We start from the raw sequence: 13,070 nt of genomic DNA, 5'->3' as shown, positions 1-13,070 counted from the left end.
ACACTGCAAATGCAATTGAAATGTTAACCCTAGTAATCCAAGCCTAATTCACAGTGCTTGTGTATTTGTAAAAAAACAAACCACAATATATAGGCTATAGTTGGTATTGGAGCCCCCTGTACATCTGGGTGGAATGTGTGAAGCTGAGCTCAGAACCACTTCATCCAGCTCCTTTAAACATTGTTGCTAGTCAGAATGTTATGAAACTACTGGTAAATTGTAACTGATTGTTTAAGATGGAGAAGAGAGGTGAAATGTCACAGTTTCTCAGAGTACTTCCCCTCTGCATCCACACACTTTTGACATTTCCGAATCCATTCCTTGAAGGCCTGCAGATAGTCCTCTTTTGGAATCGTCTTCAGACACTGGTAAGCTGCGCTTCCAAGCACTTCTACTGTCATATGACCTTCCTCCCAGCTTGTTCAGTCTAAGGAAGACCTAAAAGTCACTGGGTGCCAAGTCGGGGAATAGGGTGGATGTGGGAGACTACAATATGGCATTGCGGATGCTATTTGTATTGATCAAGTCCTGTATGACTGCAAATCTGTGAGCAGGAGCATTAGATGTATTTTGATGCATGAAAATTTGCTTCATTCATGTTTTGGGGAGTCTGTTTATGTAGTGTTTCTGTATTTCTGGCAGAACTAGTCTTTTGATGTAGTGTTTCCATTTTTCTGGCAGTACTTCAGTGGCATTTGCTTTCCAGTGACTGAAGTACATGTCATCTTTGGGATGGGTATCTGGGTCACTGTGTAGTGTTCATCAAAGAAAATAATACACAAAATGTTCTTGGTACTCTTGAATCGTTTGTCATTTTATCCCCTCCTTGTGGCACCCAAACTTTTTGCTGTCCTTTAATTTCTGGTTGCAAAAAGGAAAGCCATGTGTCAACTCCGCTTACAGTCTTTTTCATCCATCTGTCAGCGGCACGTTCATACTTGTAAAGCACATATTTTGCCACATCTATACTCTCTTTCCTTTGCTCCTCACCAAGAATATGAGGTACCCACTCAAAACAAAATGTCCTCATTTGCAGATGAATTGCCACAATCTTGCATGCACTTCCCTTTGAAATGTTGACTGTTGTTGCTTTCTCTTCAAAGGTCATACCTCCATCATTTTCAATTAGATCTTTCACCGTGTGCACTTTTTTCTGGGATGCAAGCAGAAGCAGGTGTTTGTGATTTGGGGTCATCTTTCACACCCTCCCTGCTTTCTCTAGAACATGCCATCCATTTAGAAATAGCTACATTTGGCCACATAAGTCTTCAATGAATCAGTGCACATTTCTGTGGTTCCACGATCAAGTTTAGTACACTTTTACGGAAGCAACTGATGTACAGATCCATCTTGGGGTTACAGTCCTCCGGGGGAGTCCACATGAAATTTTTTCGTGGCTGTGTGAGTTGCGTTGACCTTTCGTCGGTGTTGGTGGCTGTACCGGAGGACTGGTTTCTGTCATGGAAATATTTCTTTAGGCGGAGACGTCTAAAGAATGCCTCCAGATTGGCACACAGCGATACTTTGAGAGGTACAGATGGGCAGAACGTCAGGCCTCAAGACAACGCTGAATGTTCCGGGCTAGTGGGTGCGTAGCTTGAGAGATTTACGATGTTGTCATCATTGGTAGGGTTGGCAGATGTATTTCCATATGCAGTCTCAGATCCTCAATAAACAATGCAAACTAAGGTACAATCTCACCCCTGCAGAGCGTCGCGCCATACAGAGCCTCAAGACAACGACCCCACATCCACCTACAAAGAGGAACTGAAATCCCTACTCAGCACACTTCCGGCAGACACTCGACAACAAATCCAGAGTGTGACGGCTAACAACTCCAAACCAGGTACGTTCTACCTCCTCCTAAAAATACATAAACAAGGCAACCCGGGCCGGCCAATTGTCTCAGGAATTGGCACCATCACGGAAGGTATATCAGGATATGTGGTTGGTATCCTCCGACCCTATGCCCGCAGAGCTTCAAGCTTCATCCAGGTCTACAGAAAACCCACGGATCATAATAGCTACCTACATGCCTGGAGTTTTCACCGACCTCATACCACCAGATCTATAGTTAACAGCCAGGCCCTGCAATACAACCAGATTTGCTCTGACCCTACAGATAGAGATAACCGCCTAGCACAACTGCAAAAATCGTCCTTGGATTTGAATTACAGCCCCAGAACAGTTGCAGAACAAATCACCAAAGCCAAATCCAAACCCAGAGATGAGCTACTCCAGTACAAACCACGTGACAGCCCAGACAAGATCCCTCTTGTTGCCACATACAGCCCTGCACTCAAACCCCTGCTACATGTACATGTATGCATAATTAATGAACTGAACCCCATACTTCAAGATAAAACCCTGAAGCAAATCTTCAAGAATAAACCAATTGTTGCCTACAAGCAACCTCCCAATCTTCGAGCCCATCTGGTCAGCAGTTCCCTCACCCCGCCTGCCAACAATGGTACCACCCCTTGCAACAGCTCCGGATGTCAACTTTGCCCACACATAAATACCAACATGGATATCATTGGGCCCAACAATGCCACATACTCATCATTTGATGCACTTCCACCAATATTATCTATGCTATAATCTGCAAACTTTGCCCTACTGCTGTCTACATTGGACAAACTGAACAACCCCTAAGGCAACGCATGAATTGCCACAAGTTTGATATCAGGAACAAAAACACAGAAAAACCTGTTGTTGAACACTTCAACCTCCCAGGCCACTCAGTCAGCCAGTTAACAGTTGCAGTACAACAAAGGGCATTCAAGAACAGGATGCAGAGAAAAGCAGCTGAACAAAAGATCATCAATAAACTGGACTGCATCAATGGAGGGCTTAACAGGGACCATGGCTTTCTGTCACACTACAGCAGTGACTCATCACCTTTTGTCTAATGACCAGCATATAAACCTTGTCATATGATGTTCACTTCATTGCATCTGATGAAGTAGCTGTAGCTACGAAAGCTCATGCAGAGTTTTACTTTAATAGTTAGTCATTAAAGTGCTACTGATTCTTTATATTTGTATTCTACCTGACTGACACGGCTACCCACCTCTATAGATCAAGTTTAGTATGAATCTTGATGTAGACCTTTATTTCATAATTCAAATTGCCTACCATTTTTACTCCAATTCTGAGCAATGTCAGGAGGGCGTCGTTATTATGCAAATCGCACTGTGTAATCCAGGATTATATATATACCAACTAAATTATAAAAGTTCAAGAAATCAATCAGTTGGTACATAACACATTTTTACTGACTTGCCCTCGTATGTATTTTAGTGTGAGGCCAAAACAGAAAATCAATTACCTGTGGACTTGAGGAGATTCTAAACTTCAGGAAAAACCTGTCTCACTGAAGGATTTGGTGGGATGACCACAAAGGCAGAAACTGAGAACTAGCTTCATTCATGTGGGTTTGGAACCCTGCTGAAATGAAAAAAAAATACACCTGCCAACACTAGACCCACAGGTATAAAGCTTGGTCTGGTCAGGTATGAACTGGAAACCAGTTTTGAGTGATTGACCCCTGTTGCTGCTCTGCCCAAGGCATTGCTATGGAAGACACAGACAGTGTGAGTTATGTCCATGCCTCCCTAGGTAATGCTGGAAAACCCCATGTGGTCAGGCAAGGTCTGAAAATCCAGTCTACTAGGACAGTGCTGGCATCAATTAGATTTCCAGTGTAGGTCACAGCCTAGGTAGGGGAAAAAAACAATTTACCAAAATTAAGAATACACTTTGACCACAGACAGAATCCTTCTCCCTTGAGTGAAGAGCTCACAGCTTCCCACATCCTGATCTACTGATGACTTAAAACTACATGTAGACTGAGATGGGGCTGTGATACGAGGCCAGATACTGGAGCCTGATTGTGATACCCAATGAATCTTAACAGGAACCCAGAACCTTGTCTTGAGGGGGGTGGGGGAGTTACTACATGGATACATGCTTACTACTGTACAGGAAGCACAGCTTTTTGTAGGCCTACTGATTGGCTGAGCACTGTCAAAACTGGAATTGTGTTTACACCCCTCCAGAATAAATGCCTCCAATGAAACTCTGGATGTTTTCAATTTCATAGAGCACAGCATGGCTGGGGCATGATACGGGAACATCAAATTGGCAGAGAGTGCTTTAATCTACTGGCCATGTACAGTGGCCAAGCTCAATATAACACGTGGTTGACCTCCACACATGCTTCTGCAAGCAATTGTGTGTTTATGAAACTGTTGGAAATCACCAATGCATGAGATATGCTTACTGTACATGTCCATTGCTGTAGATCACTAGAAAGCTTAACAGTTTACTGGGCCCCCTCAACATGCCCTATAGTGTATGCATACTGTGTAGGCCTACATCGTCAAAATCATCTTCGCATGCTTCTTGTTTGACTCATGAAAAACATAATGCATATCAACATGCATCATCATTGATTAAAAGTGGACACAGTTCTACAGGTATTCAGCTACATGTATACATTTCAAACTGGTACGGGTATACATGTATACATACCTGGTTCCGATGAAATCATTGAAAGCACAATCCCAGAATGAGTATTTGAGTCAGTCAGAGGTGAGGCACCTGTGAGCTGTGCCAACCTGTCCAGCCAAACATTCACTACCGGAACCGAGCACAGGGCAGAGGAAGGGAAGGCCTTATCTTGGGAATCGGGAGACAAAAGAAGAGAAGTAGGGGAGAGGAAAGTGTGGAGATGGGAACAATTGGTGAGCGGAAGACAGCTTTGGCTAGAGGGTGGGGTGTGGATTGGGGTCATTTTTAGGTCAGTATGCTCACTGTATTGGCTCTTGTTTGGAGACTCGATTGTAATGTCAGTTGAAAAGTATTCTCAAGACCAGTGAGTTTTCAGTAGTATTCTGAAGACCAGTGAAACTGACAAATTCTACATGTAGCCAACAACGTACATGTAGTTCATTGTAAAAACGGAGTTAGGATCAAAGAGTAATTCCACAATTTCTTATTTTTTAGGGTAAAATGGAGAGTTACCGTACATGTGTCATTCTGTTCAAGACTGGTTGCTATTTATTCAACATTTTACAAAGACAAATTGTATTTGTATCTTTCATCACTGGTCACTGCTCTTGTAAGATCTTACTCAAAAGAAAGAAATCAGCAAATGATACATAGTCCTCGACAGTTGAGGTGTTGACTGCTAGTACTTGAGTATTTTATTCATCAAATTCAGTAGTTTACCTAGAAGGAAACCCCCTTTTTTTACTTCACTCCCCCCACATGCTACTCTTGGACAGATCAGTGAAAACAGTACACTCTTCACGCTGTCAAAATCAGGATATGGTGTCTTTCAGCAAATCCGCCATTTCACATCCATTGACAGTGGTTTGACATGCACATGTAACATACATGTACATGTTTGTCTATCACTGAGTAATCAGCAGAGAAAACTGGGTCATTTGCCTTTGCACCCAAATTCATGAACCTCCATCATGAGATTAAGGCATTAAGCTTTGCATTAGCCTTCAACAACAAGTGCATTTAATAACATGAGGTTGTTTAATTTGTTGAAGGCAAGTGAAGTTCACTCAGATGTAGGTTGGTCTCGTTGATTAGAGTAAGGGAAATAGCCTTATATACGCACATGTTTTGGCAAAGTTTCAATATATGTACCAAAAAAGACAAATATACAAGTACGCAAGCATTTATAAGGGAAAACTTGTCTCCTTTCTCTTCACTGTGTGACATTATATTTGAATGTCATACAAAAGCAATCAAAACATCAAGTGATGAAAATATCAGTGTTACTTGGAAGGTTCATTTGAAACCTAGCTGAAAACATTTCCTGACAAAACTGTTACACCCAAACAGCAGAATCCACTGTTCCACCTGTTCAGTGTATTCACAGTCTTATCCAAGAGGCGCCTAGACTGTAAGCCTATCTGAAGTACAGTGGACACAAATGGAGGGTACTGTTTGATTTGGGTAAAATCTTGTGCATTTGCTCAGATGTACCCACTTTGATATAGCGCCCTCCTATTGTGTTCGTCATACTTAAAATAGGCTAATAGGCATCTTTGGCTTGACACAGCAATGTTCAGAATGGTGATCGGTGAGATAAACATGTACACACGTGCGTACACTGTACACATGTATGTGTTGTATTTTGTAATCAAATTTAACTAATGATACATTTAAACTCATGCACAGAATGGTCAGATTTTGATTTTGTATTGTATATGTACTTGTTTCTTTTTGTTCTAGAACTTCACATTCCAGTCTTGTATGAAGCTCCAGAGAGTGGCACAACTTGGCATCTAACTTCTGCATGTATTTGACTCACAACATCTGTCATGAAAAAGTGTAAGTTTACTTTATTAAGGTTGGTAAGTTTACTGGTAACTTCTTAATTTCCATTTGTGCTTGGGGTAAGTAGATACCAGAAAATTTGGTCTGTTGGAGTAGTTATTTTGACGAGTGTCTTATCATTGTTCTGCTTTCAAAAACCTCACTGTATCACGTACAATGACAGTACCACAATTAAGGTAAAGTCACATCCGATACTTACATGTAAGTGCATCCAAAGCCACAGGTTTCCAGGTGGAGCATGCAGGATTACAAAGTACATGTACATCATGCAGCAGATGTCTTTCTGTACCACTGATACACCTCAGCTGCATTGGTTTGCACACCCATCATCAATCAGGCCTTGTATATGATTGGACAGCTGTGAGTTGGGCATGGTTTTTGTGAGTGGAGCCCCTTGGAGAAGAGGGTGCGTGGGTGTGGGTTCAGCTTAGCCACCTTTGCACGTGTTCATGGATGTACCTTTGTGAGGAGGGTGTGGTTGCGTTTTCTAAAGCCTCTTGACAAAGCAATGTGAATGAACATTCACCTTGTTTCATGAGTTGAAAGAAAGTGCATGAACCTTCTTAAGTATGACACACTGGTTTTGCAATGAAAGACTTGTCCAAAAAATTGCTGGAAAGACTCTAGTACATCTAAGAACAAACAATATACAATCATCAGTCATGAAATTAGAGCACCGTTTGTTGGAAAAAAAAACCAAAAACAGAAAACCTATGATCCGTCCAATGAATTTTATTTTGATTGAGCTCATGAAAAACTAAAGCAGCATTTTCATATTCAAGCACTTAAGCTGTCATACCCCTGCTCTAAGCACACATACCGGTAATTCCCAGGTGAAATTCCCGGGTGCATCTGTTGAACTGATTTCACTGTTCAGTGTTACCCCTTGGAATTCAATATATGCTTTGCATCAAGTATCTGATCACTTTGTGAAGACAAAAGTACTTTGATCTCACTGAGAATTGCCAGATTGCAAAACATCTGTACCAGTTTGCGCACAGAAGGTAAAAAACCACCAAATGTGCTGATGTTTGATGTTAACACGATTACAAAGCATGAATCATGCTTAGAAATCACTGCCCTCCAAGTAGAGCCCAAGTGGGCTCCTTTCAGCAGGAAGATGTTCGCGTTGGTATAAGTGGCGTCTCTGCAGCAGCCCCAGGATTTGTCTTGGCCTCCCTTGTCTGTAATTAATAGACTTCCTGGAATGTCCACCCTATTAAGGCAGGCTAATCCTTGACCTATACAAGGGGCTTGCTTCCCAGAGAGCCGTGGGGTGATAGTAGGCTGTGGCCCCCTCAAACTGACGACCGACCAACCGACCGACCAACCAACTGGCTGGCTTCACAGTGCTGCAACAGTGTGTCTCTTTCCCAGGCAGTCGCAAACCGAGTCACGTACGCTACAGTTGTGTGTGACGTGGGTTACAGAAAGCTGGCTTGAGTGACAGATGCTGTTGCAAATGTGTGTGCTTCTGGAACATTTTGTGGTTGAGTGTTTGGTGAAGAGCATTGCTGCTGGTTGGTTGTGGAGAACAGGTGAGTCTGATCAAGGCATGTCAGATAAAACTGCTGACTCTGATATGATTTATGTCTTTGGCTTTCTGAATAGTGAGAGTTTAAACATGCCCTCAATTTCTGTTTTCTTTCAAAGTACTGGGACATTTCCACTTGAGATTAATACACTATGAACATCTAACAAAAGAAGCACAGTGCACTAACAATGGATGCTCATTGTTAGTGCACTGCGTTCGTTTGTTAGATGTTCTGTGTTTTGTTTGTTAGATGTTCGTAGTGATACTTGTGAAGATTGTTGGTCACATTTGCAAGGAAGAAATAAACAAATTTTGTATGTTCTTGTGTTAATGATTGTTGATGGTGCACCGTGCATAGACTGAATGCATGTGCACGTCATGTGCAATCTGTCTGCCAAATTCTTGATGGTGCTTCGTGCATAGACTGAATGCATGTGCATGTCATGTGCAATCTGTCTGCCGAATGCTTATTGCAAATGAGCATGTGTAAACGTTGGCTTGCATTGGTATCTTTAATACTGAATGCTCGTCCTATTGGCCACACCACTTGAAACACAGTTCCACACCAATGGAAATATAGTTTTGACTGAGTCATAAAGATTGACTGTGGGCTTTAAAGTGTTCTATCAAACTCTACATGTAATATACGTATATGTACACATACCAGTAGCTCAGTTTTTGTGTTCCAAATGCATGTTGTCCTATTACCTCTGTTAAGTGATATACACATTAGTGTCAAAGCTTGCCCAACTCACATGTACCATTTGACCAGAGACTTCATCCCAAGTCATGATGCAAGCAATATGAACGTTTTAAACCTGGTAAATAACACGTTTTTACAGTGTAACTAGTAAATAGACTTTATTCAGTGGAAAATAATTTACTTGGATAGCAAGTTTTGGTGTGACTAGTTTCAGATATCCAGTGAAGCATTTTCAAAAATATGTTGCATATTCTATTTTTCATCAAAACAATAACTAGTTATGTTTGATTTTTTTTGTTTCATTTCTACAGATTAGAGTGCCAACTAAAATCATCCACAATAGAGCAGCCCCTCAAATCTCATCCTTCACCCAAGTTCTGTGGGGATCACCTAAACTTTTGTCTTGCATCACATCATTGGAAAGAATTCTTGACCGGTGAGTATCAGTGCATTTTCAGAAAAAAAAACCAGATCTGGGCTGTTATTTTTCGTTTAATGGTACAAGGGCAGGAAGAGAAGCTTAGGGAATTGTTCTTAACCTGAGTGGAGGTCTCACCAGTCAAGTGCCATCAGCCAAGCCCAGTGCTTGAGTACTTAAGACAACTGCGCTTGTAAGCAGGAAGTTGTGGGTCTGATCTCCCCCCAAGTCATCTGTAGGTGGGATCATCTGCAGCATGGAGGGCCAGCAATGCATCAGTGTTATGCCATGGTCCTAACTATATGCACAACCAAGTTTCATCAGAATGTGCACAAATTTAAACAGTGCCCAAAGCCAATCTCTTGTTTACTGTTGAGAATGGTTTTTCTTCTGATATACTTTTTCAAAATAGACCTTATGCTTTAAGGTGGAGTCAGAAGCTATATTTTAATTTAATTTAGTCACAATGAATGCACAAATTTATACTCAAGCCCATCCAAAAGGAAGAAAAATTACCCTCTAATATGACGTCACAGGCATACATAGGTCTATTCAATTGTACATTGTATGCCTTAACTTTCGAAGTTGTTCTTTGTTCAAAGAAGTAGCAATTACCAGTTTGTCACCTAGTGATCACACTAACATGTATGACTCAAAGAGCTGAGTCTGTCAGTCAATGTGAGCTGTTGAGTTTGATCCATGTCAGGAAATTCAATTCTTATTTTTGGCCGTTTGCAAGAATAGCAAATATAACTCTTTGGTATCCTATTATGGAGGATGTTTTTTATACCATCTTCTGTTTTTGTCACGGGTAATTGCGTTTTAGGAAAGTTGTCCCCGTTTTACATCTGTGCGGAATATCAAGTTGTGGCAGTGTGTTAGGGTTTGGTTTCTTAAGTTGACTGCAGCCAACATTTTTGGCACAGAGTCTGAGAACATGTTGGGAGGAAATTGTGAGATTACATGTGTAACAGATGCACAAGCTAAGTAAAAGCTCTCCTCGAAGTAGTGAGAATGTAGAGGCCTTACCTTAAAAATATTGCTAATTATACAATATGGACAATTCAATATCCACACAGAGAGGCCATGTTTTAAGTTTACAGTCGACAAAAAACATCGACTTTCTACTTTTGAGTGAATGTCAGTAGACAACTTGAGGAAATTTGGATAGATGAGGGCATGTCATATAATGTTTCTAAACGATGTACATTTGCATAAAGAAGAAACAATTGTTTTTGTATGAAACTTACAATATACTCCTAATTCTTCTACATCAACAAACAATCATCTGGACTAAGTCAGGTTCTAATACTCAGCCGGCAAATAGAATTTGTCCACTATTTCCCACAATGCACTACATTGCATCATGAATTGCCCCTTTTTTATTTTTAGTTCCCAGTGTCTTAAAAATACAGCTGAGCTTTTTAATATCTTCTGTTATTATGTTATTATATATTTTTAATACCTTCTGTTATATCTTCTTCTGTAAATTAGAGCCAATTGGTCTTGTTTTTATCATCTTCATGGTGTTTGTTGCGATTCTGGGGTTTGAATGGAACTTGGTGCTGTAGTCTTTAAACAGCATCATTAATGAAATACTCAAAATCCAAGGGGCCTACTTTTGTACTCTATGGGAGGCCACCCTTAGTTGTCATATAATCAGATAAAATCTGATTGTATGGAATAACAGACTCCCTCACCCCTAACTGCAAAAATTTATTGATCAGGAGTGTGTGATCAATAAGATCAAAGGCTTGTCAAAATAGTCAGTCAAAATTGCCCAGAATTCAGGGTCATTTGTCTGTGCCACTCTTTGGAACTAATCCTGGTGTAGCATGGAGCAACCTTGCTTGTTCTAGAATGAAAGTACATGTACAATAAAGAATATTACTTTCGACGAGCATGTTGTCCACTAAGACCTTTTTTACAAAAAACTGCATGGAATTCATGTGGGCCTATTTTTCATGCACTGCCTGGGATGCAAATTGCAAAAGTGTTATCTAAGGCTAAGCATTGAAAATCGCACTGAGACTAAAATGACAAGGATGTAGTTGCTTTGAGCTTGACCCACTTTTGGCCGCCCTGGCATTTGCGACAAATTAAGTTTGACCTCTTTACCCAGGCCTCTTACCCCGGATGGGCGGTCAGGTTTGCTCAGTGGGGCTTCCCCGTGTCCCCCTTCCCTTTGCCTTTTTCACCTGCAGAGGCTCCGGTTTAACCCCCGCTGGGGCCGATCTTACAGCATTAGATTTTGTTCCCGGGAGCCCCGAGAATCGTACGGAAGAAATGGGAGTGAAATGAAAACCGATGCAGAGGAAACTGACTTCGCTTGGAGGTCTAGCAATATGCACAAAGGAAGCTTTTGTTTCTTTTTTCTTTCTTTTTTTCATTTAACACATGGCTCAGATAAAATCCATGTTCATGCTCTAGTTTAAAGCTTTGTTTCATCAGTGCAGTGAAAGGTGTCAAGTTTCAAGATCATTAGCCCTTCATTTGTGAATTTTGTACATGTAGTTTGAAGCCTCAAATTTAAGAGTGCAGACATCTGAATTTTTGTCATGCGTAGGCAGGATTTACATCTACATAATGCAACCAGTTGAGTTTTTGTTCTTTCTGGTAAACTTCCAGTTTTTCAGGTTGTTAGAATAGTAGTGGAATACCAATGTTGTTTTCATTTCAGCCTTTAAATTGGAAATTGTTGTTAAAGTTTGCTATCTGTTGTCATTCGGTATTGCGCTGACACATTTTCGTAGCTACGACAGCTGTAACTGACATGCTTTTGAAGACGAAATTATGACTTGTGCTTCTAACTGTAGACCTTTCAGCACTGAAGTTTTTGTACACATTTATAATCACTTGGTACTCTGAAATCTTCTTTCCCCCTTCTCAGGTATGATAGAAAAAATAATGGCATCTCTTAGCACGTGAAGCCTGCCAAGATTTTCACCAGGGACTTGCAAGCAAGACGACGGCCGTGATTGAGGAGCAGCGACTAGTTGCTGCCCCTTCCCAGCATGCCCTGCTGTTCCCTTACGGCGGCAGCAGCATGTTGAAGGGGGGCCGATCTATGCGCCTCAACTGGCGGGAGTTGATGATCATCGCTGTCCAGCCTGCCAAGTTCTTCTCCAAGGAAGGCCCACTGTACATGAAGATTGTCCCAAGCGGTTGGAGGAAAAAAGGCGAAAGTGAGTTTTTTTTGGCTTGATTTTATTTGAACTGAATGCCCAACCTCACATCCTGCATGAGTAGTAGGAAACACAATGCCTTCCAAGTTGAAATGGTTTTAGTTGGTGTGTGTATTGCTGATTGTACCATATCGTTGCCATAGTCTAACCATCTCAGTGCTCTAGAACATGTACTCTCTCTCTCTGCTATCCCTCATGTTATGTGTATGATGCCTGCTTGATGTGAAGGCATCTATTTCCATCTGGGTTCTCAGGTGGCTGGTGAGTCCTATCCTTGAGAGCCATTGTCTTTGGCAGTACTGGCATACTAGGCTGACTGATGAGGCATCACGTGAGCCCGAACTAGTCCGGGTGGACAGCCGTGGCTTTCTAGCCATCCTTAGCTGACAGCGATATTCTCTTTTTTCTTCTAATACCTTGATGCCTTACGTGCTATCAGTCAGACTTTTCAAACACTAACCCTCCTTTTGCTGTAACCATCAAAACCGTCCAAAATTCCTTCTACTTCTGCCTGTACAGTACACTGACATATCATATGTCACTTGACTGATTTGACTGCTGGGACTACTGCGTCAAGAATGCATCTTTGCATAGGAGGGTTAATCAATCTTTTAAATATTTAAAGAGCAGAGGTGGTCTTTAAATATGTCAGTCATTTCATTATTGTATTCTTTGATTTTTACCCAAAACACCATACGCACGCCAAAAGTTAGAGCATGGTTTGACACACATTTTCAAAGGGAGGTGGTGGACCAGGGGTTTTTGGGTAGGCTGGCGCCTCCATTCTCAAAGCAGTCGGGGTTGTAAATTGCGGTATGTGTCATGTCGCATGCATTCGCGTTTACCAGGCGTTGGACGGAATGCTTT

At 41.4% G+C, this 13,070-nt stretch overlaps 1 protein-coding gene across 18 annotated transcripts in view; it reads left to right on the top strand.

The window, feature by feature from the left end:
* LOC110988633 (inositol polyphosphate-4-phosphatase type I A-like) overlaps positions 1-13,070 on the top strand; it is a 69,781-nt gene that overhangs the window by 13,968 nt on the left and 42,743 nt on the right. For 14 of the 18 annotated variants that reach the window (XM_022252353.2, XM_087133252.1, XM_087133255.1 and 11 more), the window contains 3 exons: positions 6,259-6,357; positions 8,912-9,036; positions 11,909-12,203. In XM_022252353.2, the coding sequence (XP_022108045.2) occupies positions 12,065-12,203 (139 nt within the window). In that variant the 5' untranslated portion in view covers positions 6,259-6,357; positions 8,912-9,036; positions 11,909-12,064. Of the gene's footprint in view, positions 1-1,570; positions 1,589-1,709; positions 1,847-6,258; positions 6,358-7,548; positions 7,902-8,911; positions 9,037-11,908; positions 12,204-13,070 lie in introns of those variants that run through there. The other 4 variants (XM_087133254.1, XM_022252350.2, XM_022252355.2 and 1 more) reach the window with 3 other exon arrangements.

The sequence above is a fragment of the Acanthaster planci genome, linkage group LG02 (genome assembly GCF_054643075.1).
Source record: "Acanthaster planci isolate LZ-2023a linkage group LG02, COTS_SCS, whole genome shotgun sequence".
Lineage (NCBI taxonomy): Eukaryota > Metazoa > Echinodermata > Asteroidea > Valvatida > Acanthasteridae > Acanthaster > Acanthaster planci.
This window is presented reverse-complemented; position numbering and strand designations above follow the sequence as displayed.